Source organism: Spermophilus citellus (genome assembly GCF_964194105.1).
Source record: "Spermophilus citellus genome assembly, chromosome: 17".
NCBI classification, from domain to species: Eukaryota; Metazoa; Chordata; class Mammalia; order Rodentia; family Sciuridae; genus Spermophilus; species Spermophilus citellus.
In genome coordinates this window covers 77181073-77199330 of record NC_138199.1, presented here as the reverse complement: position 1 = coordinate 77199330, position 18258 = coordinate 77181073, and the positions used below count along the sequence as shown (strand labels likewise).

General features: G+C 59.5%; 2 protein-coding genes across 5 annotated transcripts in view; one reads left to right on the top strand and one right to left on the bottom strand.

Moving 5' to 3' along the window:
- Positions 1-18258, bottom strand: part of BAIAP2 (BAR/IMD domain containing adaptor protein 2) — a 66713-nt gene that overhangs the window by 8072 nt on the left and 40383 nt on the right. For all 4 annotated transcript variants that reach the window (XM_081270351.1, XM_081270348.1, XM_081270349.1 and 1 more), the window contains 6 exons: positions 5387-5539; positions 2804-3028; positions 2428-2629; positions 1957-2158; positions 934-1002; positions 323-485 (listed from right to left, as the gene is read on the bottom strand). In XM_081270351.1, the coding sequence (XP_081126477.1) occupies positions 323-485; positions 934-1002; positions 1957-2158; positions 2428-2629; positions 2804-3028; positions 5387-5539 (1014 nt within the window). The remainder of the gene's footprint in view (positions 1-322; positions 486-933; positions 1003-1956; positions 2159-2427; positions 2630-2803; positions 3029-5386; positions 5540-18258) is intronic.
- LOC308635789 (cytochrome c, somatic-like) lies at positions 15154-15769 on the top strand. Its single transcript, XM_081270524.1, has one exon. The coding sequence runs from the start codon at positions 15250-15252 to the stop codon at positions 15565-15567; it is 318 nt and encodes a 105-aa protein (XP_081126650.1). The 5' UTR covers positions 15154-15249; the 3' UTR covers positions 15568-15769.

The following is an 18258-nucleotide window of genomic DNA, read 5'->3' as shown; positions in this document are numbered from 1 at the left end:
GCCTGGGAATCTGTTCTTCCCTGACCCCGGTGGGGGGGTCCCTCCTGAGCAGTGCTGGGTGCCAGGACAGCCTTGAGCCAGCCACTCAACCCGGTTACCACAGCTAGACCAGGAAAGGACAGCGAGCAGCCAAGGCTGGAAGAGGGGGCTGTGTGGGGCTGGCACCAGCAGTCACCTGTAAGATGTGGGGACACAAGTCCCAAACCACAGAGACCTCACCCCAGGCCAGCAGGGTAGGAGACCCAGATACTGCCCAGCACTAGGCACCTGGCCCCTCAGGGGAGACTGGCATGGGGACACCACCCAAGGTCCCAGCACTCACCTGGGAGAAGGCAGGCACAGCCACGCTGTAGGGTCTCTGCTTGAAGGTGCCAGCTGTCTGGGTGGGGAAGGCCCGGGAGGACGTGCCGTAGTCAGGGGGCGGGAGGGCCAGGTCGTCCTTGTCCAGGAGATTGCCAGTGCTGCTGCTCTTGCCCTGCTGGAGGCTGTGGGGGTGCAGGGCTCAGGGGAGGCCAGGCAGCCCGCAGCCCGGCCCCCACGGCCCCCACGGCCCCCCAGCAATGTGGCTCTGGTGCCTTCACATGGCGCACTCTTGCTGGGCCCTGCCAGGCTGCCCCAAGGCCAGGCTGCAGCCATGCTAACCCAGTGGGCTTCCCTGCTGGCCTCCCTGCTTCAAAAGAGAAACAGGGTGTGGCCCCCACCATAATGGATCAGCCAAAGGCTGCCCACGCAGCCCCAGTGCCCTGCCGCCCGGAGCCCGTGGGGGCCAGGCCAGCCTCGAGGCCCCACCCCACCCACCTCACAGGCCTGACGAGCAGTGGGACCTGTGAGGGCAGAGGCGCGGGGCCCAGCCGCGCTCCCTATGCTCCCGCCACAGCACTCTCCAGGGCCGAAGACCAGGCGCCCCGTCTGCGACCAGGGTGGCATGCTCACCTCATATGCAACCTGTCACTGCCGTCACTGTCCAGGACCCGGGTGTAAGAAAAGGGAAACCAGCCCCGCCTGGAAGAGAAGCCCTGGTGAGAGGATTCCCCACTGCACCGCAGGTCTTCAGGCCAGCAAATGCGTGGCATTCCAGCCTCTGCCAATCACCATCAGACTCCAAATCCCACCCCTCTCCCAGCCTGGCTCTGCCGGCTATACCCTGGTCCCCCGGCCCATACTGGATCCACACTCAGCCCTGAGGGCAAGATAGCTCTATGTCCCTCTCTGATGGAGCCATGGGCCTAGCTGCCACCACCACAGGCTGGGCAGGGTCCCTGTGGAGTCCCGGGCACAGCTGTGCTCCATCTGCCACCTAGCCCCTGGCCAAGGCTCCAAAGCCAGAGAAGCCGTTGGAAGAGGAAGATGGGACCTCCTGTCCTCAGAGACCCCTCTCCTGGGCCATGGTTGCCCTTGAGCCAGAGCAGGGCCAGGACCTCAGACCACCTCAGCCGTCTTCCCTCTTGCTACGACACACCTGGACAAAAGAGGCCCTGGGACAGGAGCCCCCAGGTGCAGCAAGAGTGGCATGTTGGCACAGGCTCTCTGCAAACAGGCATTCTCTGTGATGGTACAGCCTGCAGGACGTGGTACCACCACTGAGGCCAGGCCAGAGACGCAGGAGCACAAAGGCTGGGGGTCTCAGGCTGGACACGTCCTGCTCTGTCACCTGCCTGGGAGACCACAGGCCTTGCCACCGGGAAGCTAGGAGTGCTACAGAATATATGCATCCAGAACACCACTCAGCATGCCAAACTGAGTGGCCAGGAAAGATGACGCAGTGGCAGAGGGGACTGTCAATGAAGAAAGCTATGAAGGCTGCTGCCCCACATGGGCAAGCCCTCGGGTTCACCTCATCCTAGGAGGACCTAAGACCTGGACCGTCCATCGGTCCCAACAGAGAACAGCACGGTGAGCACATCTCACTAAGGGACCAGGGTACTGGAACCCACTCTCGCCCCACTGGATACTCACATCTTGGTCTTCTCACTCTCGCCGTAGTGCCAGCCGTCACGGGCCTCAGGCACCAGCAGGGTGATGAGATCGCCCTCCTTGAAGCTCAGCAGTGTGCTGTTGTCCCCAGCCGCGTGGGAGAAGATGGCTTTAACCCGCATGCGGCCATTGCGCTCCAGGCCGGCTGCCATGGAGCTGGAGCGTGGGAGAGTCTTGTTCTCAGCTGTTGGGACAATGGGGGCCGGTGGCATTAGCCAGGGTGCCTGAATGCCCTGGGCAGATGTGAGGTGCTACTGTGGCTGAAGGAAGCCCTCCTGGGCCCAGGGACAGGCTCTGCCTCCCTGCACACATGGCATTCCCAGCCTGATGTGGACTGCAGGCCCACGCTCGGTAAGCCCCTGCAAGCACGTGCACAGGCCTCTGACAGCTCAGGGTCTCCCAGGCCTGCCCCTCTCCTGGGCAGGGTCCCGCCCAGCACCCTTGGGGCCTTACTGGTGGCGTAGCTGTTCTTCGGGGCCACGCTCTTGCGCACGGGGAGTGTGTTGGAGTAGGAGTCGCTGAGCTTGCTCTGCGACTGTGGGGGAGACAGGGGCTTGGCCTGAGCAGCCTTGCGGTCAGCCCAGGGGCTGTAGTCCTCGCTGTCTGGGCCTGTGACACCATTCATGATGGGTGCATTCTCCTGGGCAGACATCCGCTGGAGAGAACAGGAGGCAGGGGTAAGGTGTTATGGGGCCAGATGAGATAGCCCTTTGTGTCCCATGGGGGGCCCTGGGCTTGGCACACTGGGGTGTCCCTCAGAGAAGGGGCAGCCACCCAAGCAAAGGGGCCCACCCCCATGTCCGTACACTCCAGGAGGTCCAGCACTCACCCCCACAAATGGGGCCAGTTCAGGGGGCACCGGCAGGGGCTTGGCCCCAGGAATGGGGTCCGAGATGACCAGGTTAGACTTGGAGGCTGACAGGGCGCTGGGGAGGATGGAGCCGTTGCTGCTAGCCATTTGCTGCATCAGCTGGACGGCACGGTCTGGGATCTTGTTGGGGTCAGCACAGGCCTGCTGCCACAGCGGCAGCTTCTGGGCCAACAGGTCCTTGCCCTGAAGTGGAAGAAACAGGACAAGGAGGAACTCAGGCAGCCACAGGCTCCTTGTGGAGGGCAGAGCCCAGAGGCACTGAGCACCATCACCCGACACGTGGTCTCCTTGCTGGCACCGACGGCTGCCCTTCATCAGGTGCCCCAGAGTGAGACAGGTCACCTGTGAAACATGGCCTTGTACAAAAAGGTCTACCATGGGCTGGGGTTGGGCTCGGTGACAGAGTGCTCGCATGGCACCTGTGAGGTACTGGGTTCCATCCTCAGCACCACATAAAAATAAATAAATAAAATAAAGGTACTGTGTCCAACTACAACTAAAAAGAAGTGGTTGGGGGGCTACCCAGCCAGGGCCTGGTGCACTCTCACAAGCTGTGAAGGTGGGGAGCTTCAGGGTGAGAACCAACTGAGGCTAAATCCTGGGGAGACTCCCAGGGGCCTGGAGCAAGAAGTGGGCAGGGGGTTCACACAGCCACCCTAGGACACGCGGCTCCTTCGTGGGCAGACCATGTGTCACTAGGGAAAGAACCACCAAGAGGCAGGAGAGGAAGCTGACTGGGGGCAGGGAGGGCCCAGTCTGGCCAGGCCTGGCTGCTGGAACTGAAGGACAGGACAGTACTGGGGCTCACTGCTCCTGTTCCCTCCCAGGGCCAGAGCCTGGCTCTGCCTCTGGAGGACATGGGTCTGCCTGGGATATGCCCGTGGGCATGAGCACAGAGGGTGGACGCCGGGCAGGTAAACCACAGGTGTTAAGCTAAGGTCTCCTTTAGGGAGTCCTGTGTGTAAGGACCTCCAAGGGTCTGGAGCAGGCCTCCAGGCTGCTGGCCCAGGCAGAGTTCTGCTCTCCCTCCCTGATCCTCACAGGGCCTGGCCCCACTAGAGGGCGCAGGCCACGGCCACTGTCGCCCTGCAAGTACCACATAGCCCAGCTTGGCTGTGATGCTGAGGCAAGTGGGAGGAGGCATGGCCAGCAGTGTCCCCACCCCTTCCAAGGGTAGAGATGCCACCTGTCCAGGCAAGTGAGAATAGGAACCTCTGGAGGGAGTGGCATTTGTGTCCTTGATGCCCCAGGCTACGGGGACTAACGACATGGCTCTAGATTGTGTGGGTGTGCAAGCCTGTGATGGGCAGTGCACGTGTTGGTGTTCACTTGTGGCCCCCTTGGCGTCTCCTTCACTTAGGGAACACAAGCAGGGTCTTCCCGGTGGGCTCAGCTGCCCAACAGGTCTTCTAAACTCTTGGAATGTTCCAGGGACATAATCTGAGTCCATCTCAGCTCTTGTAATGGACTAAGGGCGAACAAGGGCCCGGGAAGTCTGGTGCCTAGGCCTGACTCCCCGGGGGAATGCATCAGCCCTCCAGCCCTGTCCTTCAGCCCCAGGTCATCCAAGGAGGAAGCCTACTGCAGCCCCTGAGGAAATCCATCCTTAGAGAACCCTCTAGCCATTTCTGTTCAGCAAGGCTGGACTGGAGCCTAGGACTCTGAGCCTCCCAGGGGGAATCTCCCCACCCCTCAAGGAGCTGCGGAGTGTGGCCTAGTGGAAACAGGAGGGTGTGAGCCCCAGGCAGTATGGGGCCTGGGAAGGAAGCAGGACACAGCATACCCCAGTCCCATCAGGACACCCCGTGGCTGGAGGGAAGAGAACAGGAGAGGTAAGGAGCCCTCTCAGGGCCATGTGACAGGTCTGATTCCCTATAGTAGTGTGAAGCAGGGGCGAGGCTCTGAGCAGGGACCTGGGTGCAGCTGGGCAGGGCTCAGGAAGAAAGGCATGGGCAGGTCTGGGTAGGTGACCAAGCCATGGCAGCTACTAGACATGGCCAGAAAGGCCTGGGGGTTTGTGGCATGGTCTTGGATGGCCAGGACACCTGGCCAGAGTCAGGGAGCCTTCCACACTGCAGGGGGCAGGGCCACAGGCCCAGAGACCATTCCCAGTTCAGTTAGAGGGGCCCCCAGGGGCAGAGGTGAAGGCACCGAGCCCATGCTGCAGGGTGGCCAAGCAGAGACCCCCACCCCACTGGGGAGTACTGTGCGCCACTGTCCAGTCTGCCACCAGCCCATGTCTCACCAAGAATGTTCTAGAAGGCCCAAAAAAGGCATCCTCGAGCCTTCCTTAGTACCTGAGCTCTTGAAAAGCACCCAGCAATTTCTGATGCAGGTCTTCAAAATGTCCATATCCTTTGATCTGGTAATTCTGCCTCTAGCACTCTGTCCCCAGGAGAACAGGAGCATGCAGGCATATTCTAACTCAGTATTACTGGACCACAGCTGGAGACATAACACTCCTCGACATGGCCCTATTTAGTTCACGTCCACCAGTGGCCCAGCTGCAAGCAAGCAGAGCTGGAGGCCCAGACCGCTCACCTTGGAGTGGTAGGCGGCAGAGTTCTTGGCCACGGCACACTGCTTCTCCACCAGGAAACAGAACCTCCTCCGCTCCTCTGTGAGTGCCGTCTTGTAGCCATCAGACACGTAGTTCTCCAGCTCGCCCTGCTTGCTGCTGATGGCGTCGATGTACTGGGGGCATAAAGGAGAGAGGGCTGAGCCAGTGAGAACTCACAGTGGGCTGAATCCAGGCAGCCCCACGATGTAAAGGTCAGGTCCTGTTCCCGCAAAGTGGAAGCTGAAATAGCTCGGCGTCAGGGCCACTCAGGACAACCGATGACCCCGTCCCCTGCAGGGCCACTCAGGACAACCGATGACCCCGTCCCCTGCAGCCACTCCTGGCATGCCTCTTCATGCAAACAGTGTGACCAAGGGTCCTGCCTCCTGCAGGGGACCCAGGTGGAGGGGTTCGGCTTGTCTCCTTGAGCCACATCTTGCATGTGAGTGGCAGGCCAGCCTCTGTGTGTGGCCTCGGCCATGGCATAGAAACACACATGTGGAGCCACCCAGCATCCCAGGCCACAGCCATGGGCCTGCTGCTTTGTCCTCCTGCATCAGTCAGTGTTCCTCGAGCAGCAGGTGGGGACATCTGCAGTAAGGGGACACCGGGCAGCCTGCTGTGGGTGGGAAGGCGCTCTGAGGCTCTTCTCCCACCAGGCCCCACCTGAGCAGGCCAGGAGTGGGGACAGAGAGGCCCTGGTGGCCTGTTCTGCCAAAAACCACATGGGAGAGAGCGAGAAGCCAGTCGTGGGGAGGAGAGAGAGGTTGCTGAGAGGAGTGAGAAACAGCGGGGGACAGGCAGGCCTTCCTACCTGAGCCCTGACAGGACACGTGCTCAAGAACAGGACGCATGTGGTTGCAGGGCCCTAACGGGGGAGGAGGCCACCCATGACCTTGACCTTTCAATTCAGTGTTACCCAGATGCCTACCCCTGGTGCCTCCTCCGGAGAGGCTGGGAATGTGTCCCGACACGGTGGCTTGGGAAACCCCTCAGCCTCAGAGGTGCTCCGGGCTCAGGAAAGACAGGTGGTGAAGCCACACCACAGAACCCGCAGGAGCCAGCGGCACCCCCACCCCAACCCAAAGACCCAGCCCTCCGTACGCCCCAGTGGCTATGAATGTGGCTCCGACTACCGACACCTGTCCTGCCCCAGCTGTTGTGTTTCCTGGGGGACCGGTAATCCAGCTAGGAAGAGTGCTTGACAAAAAAACCCCCCAACCCCAAGTTGAACCTCACCCCACCAGCCTCCAAGACCCCAAGGCTGCACAAACCAGGACGAAGGGTCTCCCCAAAAAATGTGAGCATGGAGAAGTCGATTCAGAGAGACAGTCCAACAGGGGCTGGGGGTGTGGGCGGGCCAGTCTCTCACATGAAGAAGGTTCTGGAGGTGGGTGCAGGGATGGTCAGTGTCAGTAAGAAGGTGCTTCATGGCCCTGAACTGTACACTTAAGAGTGACTAAGGGACGTATATTCCATTATAACTTTTTAGAAAAATAGTTATCAGTGGACCTTGATTTATTTATAGGTGGTGCTGAGAAGAGAACCCAGTGCCCCACACAGGCCAGGCAAGCGCTCTACCATGAGCTGCAACCCCAGCCCTGCACGACAATTTTAAACAACCGTAAAAACCAGTACAAGCAAACCCACCCCAGAGAGGCCACTAGGCACACAGTGCAGGGTGCTGTCAGGGCAGGAGCTGGGGGAAGAGCCACAAGGGGCAGGAGCACAGGGGCCAGCAGGGGGCACTGAGCCCAGGTCCCAGCCCTGTAGGCGCTTTCCCGAGGAAGTGACAGGCACCAGCCCCAGGGCTCTCTACCTCCGTCCCTTGGGGAGGAGTGCGTCCACCGCTCCGACTTCTCTGCTAACCCTTCCATGACCTGGTTGGCAGGGCTGTGCCCGAGGCCTGGTAGTGTGCGGCACCAGCACAGGGGCCGTGGCTGACCTCCTGCAGTTCCTAATCCAACAATCTAAAGCCACCACTTCAGTCTCCTGGAGCTCAGCCTGGCCTTATGTCAAGTGTCTTCGGTGCGCCAGGTCCTTAGGGCTGGGGGACTTAATGAAGACAGCAGAAATTTCAAGCACCAAACACAACAGGCCTGTGGGTGGAAGGTCAAGGTCTCTAAAGCCCCTGAGGTGGGTGCCCAGACCCCTCCCCTCCCACTCAGGCTTCCCGAGTGCCCGTCTCCCCTCACCTCCTACGACCACCCCACTGGAGCCGGCACGCTGCCCACCGACAGCTGCCTACCCCTGCTCCAGAGCCTGACCAGGCCTAGAGCTGCCCAGTGGCTTCTGCAGCATCACTTCCTGTCCTCCAGCAGGGGGCAGGCCCCGCCACGAGGGGCGCCTCCCATCTGACTCACAGCCTTGCCTCATGTTGACTCAGCGTGGGTGGGCAGCGGAGCCCGTGGGCGAGGGGATCCAAGAGCAGGCTGTTCCCTTGGCGCCTCTCCACACACGGCTCAGCTTGGGGGTGGGGAGGAGCCCAGCTGGGTGTGGGCCTGTCCCCAACGTGGCCACCAAGGCACACTTCTGACTCCCAGCAAGAGCGGGACAATGTGTCCCAAGGTCCAGGCCTGCCCAGGGCTGACACTGAACACAGACCCCTGCACTGAGCGCAGCCCTCCCCTCTGGAGGGCAACTGAAAGGGCCTAAAGTGGCTGGCTCATCACCTCCACCACCAAATCCAGGCCACATCCCAAGGAACAGGCTGTGGTCCTCCCAAGTGGCCACAGGGCCTGCCGGTTGGGACACAGGCTGGCAGGCGGGAAGCAAGATGCCTGGACACCAAGTGAGGGCCTGGGGGCCTAATCAAGCTGCTGCCTCTGGCTACGCAACACACGGGATCAGCACCTCCTACCCCTGCTCCAGAGCCTCTATGCACAAAGAGGCACCCTCTCCAGGCAGCAGGAGAACAGCACCCCAGGGGTGTGGCCCAGGACTCCAGGAGCCACAGAGGAGGGTGCCCAGGAGGCTGTGCCCAGGTCAGCCCAGGTCCTTTCCCAAGCTTCAAGGTAGAGGAGCCCGGACAGGGAGAGGTACACACCAGCACCAGCCTGTTGCCACCTGGAAGATCCACTTGCCCCACCCCATGAAAGTCTGTTGAGGACTTTCATGTTTCAAGCTGGCCACAAAGAGGGCACCTGCCCTGGTTCTGAACTCACACCACAGAGCTGCCTGGCTTGACAGGCAGCTCTTAAGTGGACAGCTCGGGAGTGTACGAGGTTCCCATGGGAGACGGTGGGAATCCCAACGCGATCTGTCCTCAAGCCACCATGTACCCCTCCAGTCCCGGAGACTGCTCTACTCGTAGCCAGGCCTGGAGGACGGCTGCACCCAAAGCCCAGGCCAGAAGCGGGTCAGCATGAGACCCAGAGCCCTGGAGGGCAGCTGAGGTGCTAGCGAAAGGAAAAGCCGGGAGAGGACGCCAGCGCCGTGCCCCACGCCCTGTCGTCCAGCGAGCCACTGTCTACGGGGCTCTGGAGAGGGCAGGGCGCTGCTTGGAACGGTTACCCCAGCACAGAGGACTAAGCCAGGACACGAGGCCCCTGGGTCCTTCGCCCCAGGAACAGCACCCTCCAAGCCAAGGCCCCGGAGCCGGCCCGCTGCCCACCCGAAAGCTGGTTTCTGGGTTTGTAGGCTGGTGCTGCCCCTGCACAGCAGCCCTCGACTCCCTGTGTGCACACAGGCACTGGCCTCATTAGCAGGGTCTGGCAGTCTGTGGTGTCGGGAGGGATGGTGCTTATTTTTGAGATTTCCACCTACTCAGGAGCCTGAGAAGGGCTGGAGCCACACAGGTCACAACCAGGAGCTCAGGAAGGGGAGACAGCAAGCAGCACTGTGGTGGGGGCTGCAGGAGCTCCAATACTGCCTGTGGATCCCACTGCCTAGGGGAGTAGTCCCTGAGCCACCTGCCCAGGGCCAGCTAGGAGGGTCACAAGGACATGGGGCAGTTGCCTGCTTCAGCCTCCTGTGAGGAGTCAGCTGCTCTGAGGCCCTGACATGGCACCTGGGCTGCAGCATAGTTAGGCCCGCGAGCAACGCTCGGCGCTCCTGTCCAGGAACAGCCAACTCTCCTGACCTCCTTTTCCAGGCTACCTCGTCATGGAGGTCACCACTTTGCTGGGAAGATCCTGGAAATCTAGGCCAGGGAAAGAGTGTGGCCTCCTGAGGAGGGCAGGGAGAGGAAGGAGGTAGCAGCCACCAAGGGGCTCCCAGCTGCTCTGCCCTAAGGCCCATGCCCTGTGTGTGGAGTGCTCGTCTCCTGGACCGTGCACATAACAGAACACAGCCTGGGCCTGCCATGCTCATGGTTTAGCCACTTAAAATGGCAGGAGCCTGTCCCTCAGAGGCCAGGTCTCCTAGTCCCCTCCCTGCTGCTCCTTGCTGAGCTGGGTGCTATGGTGACAGCACTGCAGAAACGCCCAGCCGAAAGCACCAAGACCACGGTGCGCGCCCACTTAGTCACCCAGGCACAGCAGCCCTGTAATCCCAGAAGACAGAAGGGATCGGAATGTGCACCCTCTTCTCGCAGAGCGCGCGGTGACTCAGACGGGGGAAGGGCATTCTGGAAAACTCTGAAGCCCTGTGGTTCACCTTATCTGAAGCTGTGGCGGCCTCACCCCATGTCTCCAACTCCTGGGCTGCCCCTGAAGGCCTCCCGCAGCTCACGGGCATCACCCAGGGCACAGCGGCTCCAGCGTGGAGTCACTAGGGGCCTGCTCTGCCGCCAAGGGCTCCCCTGTTCTGAAAGGGCCTGCACTCAGGTCAGTGTGTGATGTTGGAGCACTGGGCCACAGGCAGCAGCGCAGCAGGTGGCTCCAAGGGCTGCAGGCACTCAGCTCAGCCCACACGGCTCAGGGCCACACAGACAGGGCTGAGCAGGGGGCCGTGCTCCTGCGTGCAGGCTGGCAGTGGAAGGGCTGGCCGTTCCACTCTGTAACATTGTTGAGGGCCAGAAATCTAATCTCCGAGTCATCTGGGACAGGCGGGTTAGAGGAGGCCATGGGGCAAGACCCCCACGATGGTACCAGTGGTTAGAGGAGAGACAGACCCGAGCTGGCACACTGGCTCCACCTGACGCCACAGCAAGGCCTCATCCAATGCCAGTGCTGTGCTCTTGGACTTTCCAGCCTTCAGAACTGGGAGTTAAACAAATCCCCATTCTTTCAATTACCTGGCCTCAGGTGTTCAGTTATAGCCACAGAAAGCCGACTCAGGCAAACGTGTTACGGGAACACACGAGGTGAGAGCACAGCACCGTTGGCAGATCTCAGGGGCCCACAAGCTCTGCGGTCCCCATGTTCCTGGGGAAGCACCCAGAACTTTATCAGACCACAAGGGATATTCAGGAGCAGCAGGTCCCCATCGCCACCCCCCATACTGTCCCAGACACACAATGCCAAGGCACCCCGCCCAGCACCGCACACTCCCAGAGCCATAGGAGGGAGCCCGGCCTCCTGTCCACACCTGCAGCACACTGCCAGGGCGGAGGCTCACAGACCAAGGTGTCCCTAAGGGCCAGGTGAGGCGTGGCTACAATGTGCACATGGCCCAGCCCTGAGAGAAGCAGAGTGCTCCCTCCCTGGCCGCCTAGTCCTCCAGGAGATCAGGGTGGTCTGTTTCTCTCCAGCAAGGACCCCAGGCGATAGGCCATCTTACTCCACAGAAGGGTGGCTCCTACCTCCTCACAGCGAGTGACGGTCCTGCTGTGGAGTAGGCTGCCCCATCACTCTTGCTGTGGGCCCAGCCTCTACTACCATCTCAGAAGATCGCATCTCATCTTTGCTTTGTTAATTACACACCCCTTTAAACAGAGCAAGTCTCTCTCTCAGACCACAATCAGGAAGTTTGGGCCTAAAGCACAAAAACCAGTACTCAGTTGTGTCCCCTGGAGGAGCCCAAGTCATCTGACCAGCTCCCATGTCCTGGCCAACAGGGGAGGGGCCAGTTTTCCAGGACCCAGGGACCCCCACCCCAACAGCCTCTAGGGCAGGCGTCCCACCCTGGACACGGGACCACTCCCTGGCTCTCACATGGCCAGTGGCAGGTGCGTACCTGCCTACCCTTTCTACACTGTCTTGGAGGGGACTGACCTAGGCAGGGAACCTGGTACCCTTACAGCAACAGCATCCTCCACCTCAGCCCAGGAAGGCCCCAGTGGGTGGCCCCAGAAGCTCCAGGAACTGGGCTGCCCAAGAAGCCCACCAGGTAGGTCAGGCAGGGCTGTTCCAGGGCCTGTGCACCCTGGGCTCAGCTGCAGGGTCACTGATACCTCAGGTCATTCCAAGCAGGGTCAGGCCCCCCATACCTGCTTCTGGCTCATCCATCTCCCTAGGTTCCCATGTGGCTCGGGGGTCCAACGTGGGATCTTAGCTGCCCTTCCCTCAGTGCCCAGAGCCCGTCATGGGTGAGGGAGGACAGGCCCTACTGCACCACACCCCAGGGCACACTGCGAGGCAGCATGGCTGCAGACTCCCGACAGCCACAGTGCCCTCGGCCTGGCTGGGGGTGTCACCTCACCCAGCGGCTGCTACCTGTGCTCAGGTCCATTTGCAGGAGAGCCAGGCTGGGGGAGGAATCAAACGGGACAGAAACATACTCAGGAGAAATCTGACCCTGAAAACTCTGCGGGGGGACCTGCACCAGAGGCCTGGCTCCTCCTGGTGCAGGCTCCCCAAATGCTGGGAGGGGGACCCTGCTGAAGGGGAGGCAGAAGGGGAGCCCTGGAGACACTGGCCAGGTGGGGACTGTCAGCCTGCCAGAGGCACTCAGGGGCTTCGAGAACAGCGGGGCAGTGTAACATCCCTGAGACACACACAGGCTGGCCAGGTGAGGAAGGGGCTCTGGAGAGGTAGGGTGGGTTACAGGCGGTCAGGGAGGAGAAGGGGAGACCATGGGTGCAGGTGTAACCTGCCCTATCCTATGGTGGGCATCTTGGTGCAGAGGACACCTGGCTTCCCCAAAGCTGACACTACCCACCAGAAGGACCCTGCCTGCACCAGACTAGCAAGGCCACCAGTCCTGAAGAGAACCAGACACTCCCTTCTCCCACCTGGGCTGCAGCTGGTGTCCAGGGAGATCCTCAGCCCCGTGGCCAGCCCAAGTCATGGCCCCTCTTGTCCTGCCCTGGCTTCCATCTGCAGGTGGGACACAAGCACACCCCTTCTCCATCCCAAGAGAAGGCACAGACTGGGCTCACGCTGAGGCCTGCTCTGTCACTTCCAACCTACTGGACACAGAGTGTCCTTCGCCCTTTGGGGTCCACCATGCCCCAGGAGAGTGCCCCATGCTCCACGTGGTCAGGCTCCTCCCTCAGCCTGGATGGCTGGCCTGGTAGTGATGGAGTAGCTGGGGAGTGAAGCCCGTGGTGGGGCAGGGTGCCCGCAGGCTGTGGGTGTCTTGCTCACGCCCTCCTCTTATATAAAACTCTCCTGTCCCAGTTAGTGCCCCAAATGCTCCTGGGCTCCTGCTCCCTGACCTATAATTTAAAGAGCTCTTTTTGTGGAAATCCCAGCACGCACTGTCTCGAGCATCTGCCGAGTGTGGCTGCTGAGCTCCTGGTCTTGCTGCCTCTCTGGGCAGGGACTGGGTAACTTCAGGCCCCAGGCAACTTCACCAGTTACTTCACCAGCCTGGGCAGCAACCACTGCTCTGGGCCTGGCCTGCCCGCAGTCCAGTGAAGGCCACAGGCCTAGCTACTGTTGCATATGTACAAGGCTCTGGCAGAGTCTAGCAGCAAAAAGGCTGTTGGGAAAGCAGCACTTGTTGGGGCCCTCTGCTACGTGGGTACCCCCAAAGACACAGAGCTGCTCCCCCATGAGCCCCTGAGCTCAGCCCCAACCTGAAATAGCCCCGGGACCTCCCTGGTGAGTTTCTGCTCTCAGGAGCCCCTGGACCCAGGTTGTAGAGGCCAGAAGGACGTCACGGCTAGCACCAGGCTCCAAGCATCCCAGTGACCTCAGAGACGATTCTCAAGACACACAGTCATGCTGCAAGGGTACACAGAGGACCATACCCGACTACACACTACCACTGCTCCTCCCACTGGCCTGTAGCCTGTGGTATACCTAACGAGACCAGGGTGGCCAGGACTCAGGCGGCCTGGTTCCTGAGCCTCCACCTCCCCCTCCACCAGCAGTGACCATGGCCAGCAGAGGCTCAGGCTCCAGCACTGCTCAAGCACCCCAGGGTGACCCTGTGCCAGCCACGAGACCTCTCATACACAGATGTCCTTACCAGTCTCCACCTGCCTTGCTGCCCACAGTCTGTACCGTGGCTAGGCCCCCTTATGTCTGGCCCACCAGGTGAGGGACACACAGTCTGAGAGATAATGGGGACGCAAAAGGGCATCTCATGGACATGAGGAGGGGGCCTCTGTGGGGGGGGGGAGTGACTGGGGAACTGAGTGGAAACCTCTACTTATCTGCTATACACACCCCAGGCCCAGGATGGGCCAGGTCACTCAGGGCCTGCGGTCACCACCACTCCCAGGGGTCCAAATAGGATAGCACCCAGCTGCCACCCCAGCAACTGGGTGTGTGCACCTCGGCCTCCCCAAACCCTGCTTCAGGGGTGAGAACCACTGTTCATGTCAGGGGTGACCCCACAGGCACACCGGACACGGTGGCTCCATTGGCACACAGCAAGCAGGTCTAAGGGCTGCAGCATCCCAAGGGCCAGGCAGGGTCTCCAGGATGGTGCAGGGAACAGCCCTCTGGCTGGAGACTGCCCCAGCAGAGCCCTGTGGAGGCCTTGGCCACTGGGCCTCCCTGTGGGCAGCTGGGAAGCACTCAGAATCTTTAACAAAGGGGAAAACATGGGGAGAAGGTCTCTGAAAAGCTGTACTTCCACATGGAAGGAAAGGTCCTCTCCCTGGTAACAAGGACCTGCGGGGATCTCAGACCCACAAAAAGCGGTAAAAGGCCAGCCCAGAGGGACAGGGTTGGCCTGGCAGAGGGGCAGAGCCTGAGGGGGGCTGCACAGGGGATGGGCTAGGATGTGACCTCCCTTCAGAAGGGGAAGGTGCTGCTGCTGCAGCGAAAAGCCCCAGGGCCCTACCCAGGCCCCAGCGGTCACCCTAAAGCAGAAATCAGGCCCTGACCAGATTTACAAAGGCACTGAGAGCCAATAGGAGTGCCCCAGGGGCAAAGGTCCCCAAGCAGCTCCCTGACCAGCTCAGAGGGACACAGGGGAGCTGTACACTAAGTACCCCATCTTCCTTCTCGAACTCAGACTCCAAGGGCTCCCTGGCCTGGCCACTTGGGCTTCTGCAACACTGGGGTCAGGTGACGCTGCTCAGCAGGTCCCTCTGCTTCCACCCTTAGAAATCCAATGTCAGGGTGGAGTGGGCAGCTCAGAGTGGAGCGCCTACCTAGCTGGCACGCATAGGGCCTGGGGTTCCGTCAGGCAGCACAAAATAAAAAGAAAAGAACTGAGACTTGTAGGTCATCAACTCTGTGGTCAGCCTGTGCCAGTGCTGTGCTGGGTGCTGTAGAAAGGCAGGACTCATCCCGTCCTGGAGAGCCTCAGCCGTCCAGGGAAGACCACAGAAACCAGACACCTGGCTACTTTTCATAAAGAGGCAAGAGAAAACTTTTGAGAAGCAGAAGATGGGGAGATCTGGGAGAGACGTGACGCCGGGGGAGGGGATATGTGTGTGTGTACGTAGGGACAACACAGGCCCTTCCCGCCCTGCTCAGAGGAAAGACACAGGCCAGAGCGTCCCCCAACCAGACATAGAAACTGGGGCTCAGAGAGGATCCAGAGAGAGAGTGTGATGTCCGGCTTCTGATCGGGATCCTTCTTTGCTTCTTTGCGCTAGCCACGAAAGAACGAATTAAAAATGGGTGATGTTGAGAAAGGCAAGAAGATTTTTGTTCAGAAGTGTGCCCAATGCCACACGGTGGAAAAAGCAGGCAAGCACAAGACTGGGCCAAATCTCCATGGACTGTTTGGGCGGAAGACAGGTCAGGCTGCTGGATTCTCTTATACAGATACCAACAAGAACAAAGGCATCACCTGGGGAGAGGATACACTGATGGAGTATTTGGAGAATCCCAAAAAGTACATCCCTGGAACAAAAGTGATCTTCACTGGCATTAAGAAGAAGGGAGAAAGGGCAGACCTAATAGCTTATCTCAAAAAAGCCACTAATGAGTAATAGCTATTGCCTTATTTATTACCAAACAGAAATGTCTCTTGGCTTTTTTATGTGCACCATAATTTAATTGATGTGATACACCAGAAATCAGATCATGAATGACTGACAAAATTATTTTTGTTGGACAATCCTGATTTAAGTAAAACTGACTTGTAGTTAAATTAATATTTTGGTTATATTCCCACTTCAGTAAATTCTATCACTGTTTCCCCTTTTTAAAGTTGTGGTTGGACTTAATTAGTAATGTTCAGTATTTCACAAAAATGGTGAATGTCATCTGAAAACTGGTTTTATATTTAGTTTTATAGAACTGATTATGTGAATATGTTTAAAATATGGGGGAAATCCCTTCACTCTCTCAGAACCAAGCATGATTCACATTTGTTTCAATTTGTGTTCATTAGCCTATTAAAGGTTGAAGATAAGGAAAAAAAAAAAAAGAGAGAGGATCCAGAGGATGTGCCCAGTTGACGACAGGCCAGCCTGGGGTCATCTGCAGCGCATGGAGAGGGCAGTACCAGGCAGACAGGGCTACTGCGTGTTTGGAAGCTGGGGTGGCTCGGGACAAGCCTCGTGGCAGGGCAAACAGGCCAGGCTGGGAGGCACACAGCTGTACAGAGAAGACAGACAAAGGGGCAGCTTCACACCTGGGAGGAAAGGTCAGCACTGGACATCTCTGTGGAGAGGCGCCATGAGGCCAAGCCCTCACGAGCGTGGCTGAGGCAGGCAGGGGAGAGCCCCTCCAGCAGGGCCGTTGCGCCAGAGGTGGAGCTGGGTGATCTGCAGACCCAGCACTTGGCCCCTCACACTGGGCTCTACCCCTACCAGCTGCTCCAGAAGCCACTCTCTCCACAGGGGCAGGAGCACCATTGACCTCAGCAAACTCTGGCTGGGCAGGCACCACCAGCCAGAGGTCACCGTCCTTACCAGATGCCCCAGTGCTCAGCTCCTGCCCGTCAGGACAGACAGCCTGGAGCAGCAGCAGCACACCTCCACCCTCCAAGCCTGCTCAAAGCCCACCCCAGAGCCAAGACTGACAGCGGCCGCTGCCTGATGGACAGACACCACGAGCACTTACTGTGGGGGGGACACAGTAGGTACAGCCACCAGGGCGACCCCACCACGGCAGCTTCAACACAGGCTGCTCCTGGTGCCTAGGACATCCTTGCTGGCAGCTGGAACCACCCTGCTTGTACAGCCACCCATTTTACAGACCCTACTTTTACACCCAAGAACGTACAGCCACAGGGGCTCATGCAGGACTAGGTGTCCCTCAGGTCACATCTGTGCCCAGCCCCCAGTAGGTGAGCCCAGGCAGCACTGAGGTACTGGAGGGGCCCAAGCAGCCCACATAGAAAGGAGGCACCAGAATGGTCCTAGAGCAGACCTCCCCAAGGCTGGGCACTCCAAGACTCACAATCTGCCAGGAGGAAAGGCCTCTGGGCATGATGGCGCATACCAGCCACTCGGGAGGCTGAGGCAGGAGGAGCACAAGTTTGAAGCCAGCTCGCCAACTTAGTGACACTCTGTCTCAAAAAAAAAAAAAAAAAAAAAAAAAAAAAAAACAGCTGGGAATGTAGCTCAATGGTACAGCACCCGTTTCCATCCCCAGTACTGGGGGGGGGGGGCGAGGAAGGGCCTCCACTGCTGCATAGATGAGAGGCCAGTGAGATGCAATGGAGGGGCAAACCCACCTCTGGGCTTGTGGGCAGAAGTCCAATCAGTCAGAACATGCAGAACAAGGCACTCTAGCCACAAGGCAGGGTGGTGCTGTGGGCAGTGGAAGAAGGCAGGACATGGGGCGACTGCTAATGGGCTTGGAGTGTGTGTGCGACCAGTGAGCTGCAGCTACCACCTTTTTTTTTTTTTTTTTGAGAGAGGGTCAAGTTGCCCAGGCTGGCCTTGAACTTGTGGTCCTCCTGCCTCAGCCTCCTGCGTCACTGGGATTGCGGTATGCACTGCTGTGTCTGGCCAGGGCATGGGACTCCTCCTAGGTGGTGGAAATGCCCAGAGCTGCCTGTGGTGATGGTTGCACAACTCTGCAGATGTGCTCAGAACCACCCCACTGTTGGCTCTGTGAGGTGTGAAGACTGTGTCTCAGTGAGGCTGTTACCAGGGCAACACAGAGCGCTTTGAGGAGAGGGGAGCACAGGCCCCAGCTCCTCCCAGCGGGCAGCCATCCTTTGGACAGCCTTGGTGTCCTGTCACCAGGCTGGAAGGCTTGCTCTCTCATGCACTCTCACACCTGGACTGGTTGCCCAGGAAGGCCAACAGCAATCACCTGCACTGCCTGCCCCTGCACTGAGGAAGCTACCACACTCCCGTCAGCAGGACGCTCTGTGTGCGTCAGGCCTTCAGAAGGCAAAATGGCGGCCAGCATCAAAGATCCAAGAGGACGTAAGACACGTACTGAAGGGTGCGTGTCGGGGTTCACCACACTCCCACTCTGAGGGCCCTGATCGCAGACTTTGAGGTAGTCAGGGCAGCAATCTGGGACAGCCCCAGGTTGCACACACCCTTAGAGGCAGCTGCGGATCGTTAAGAATGACCAAAACAGAGATTCTGAGCACAGAGAGATGTACCCCACATGAGGAAGGCAGGGACTGTCGCTGCCGCCTTGCAAAGCACACTTGCGTGAGCAGGAACCTGCATGACAGGGCCACTGGCAGCTGCCACTCCTGCTGTGGCACT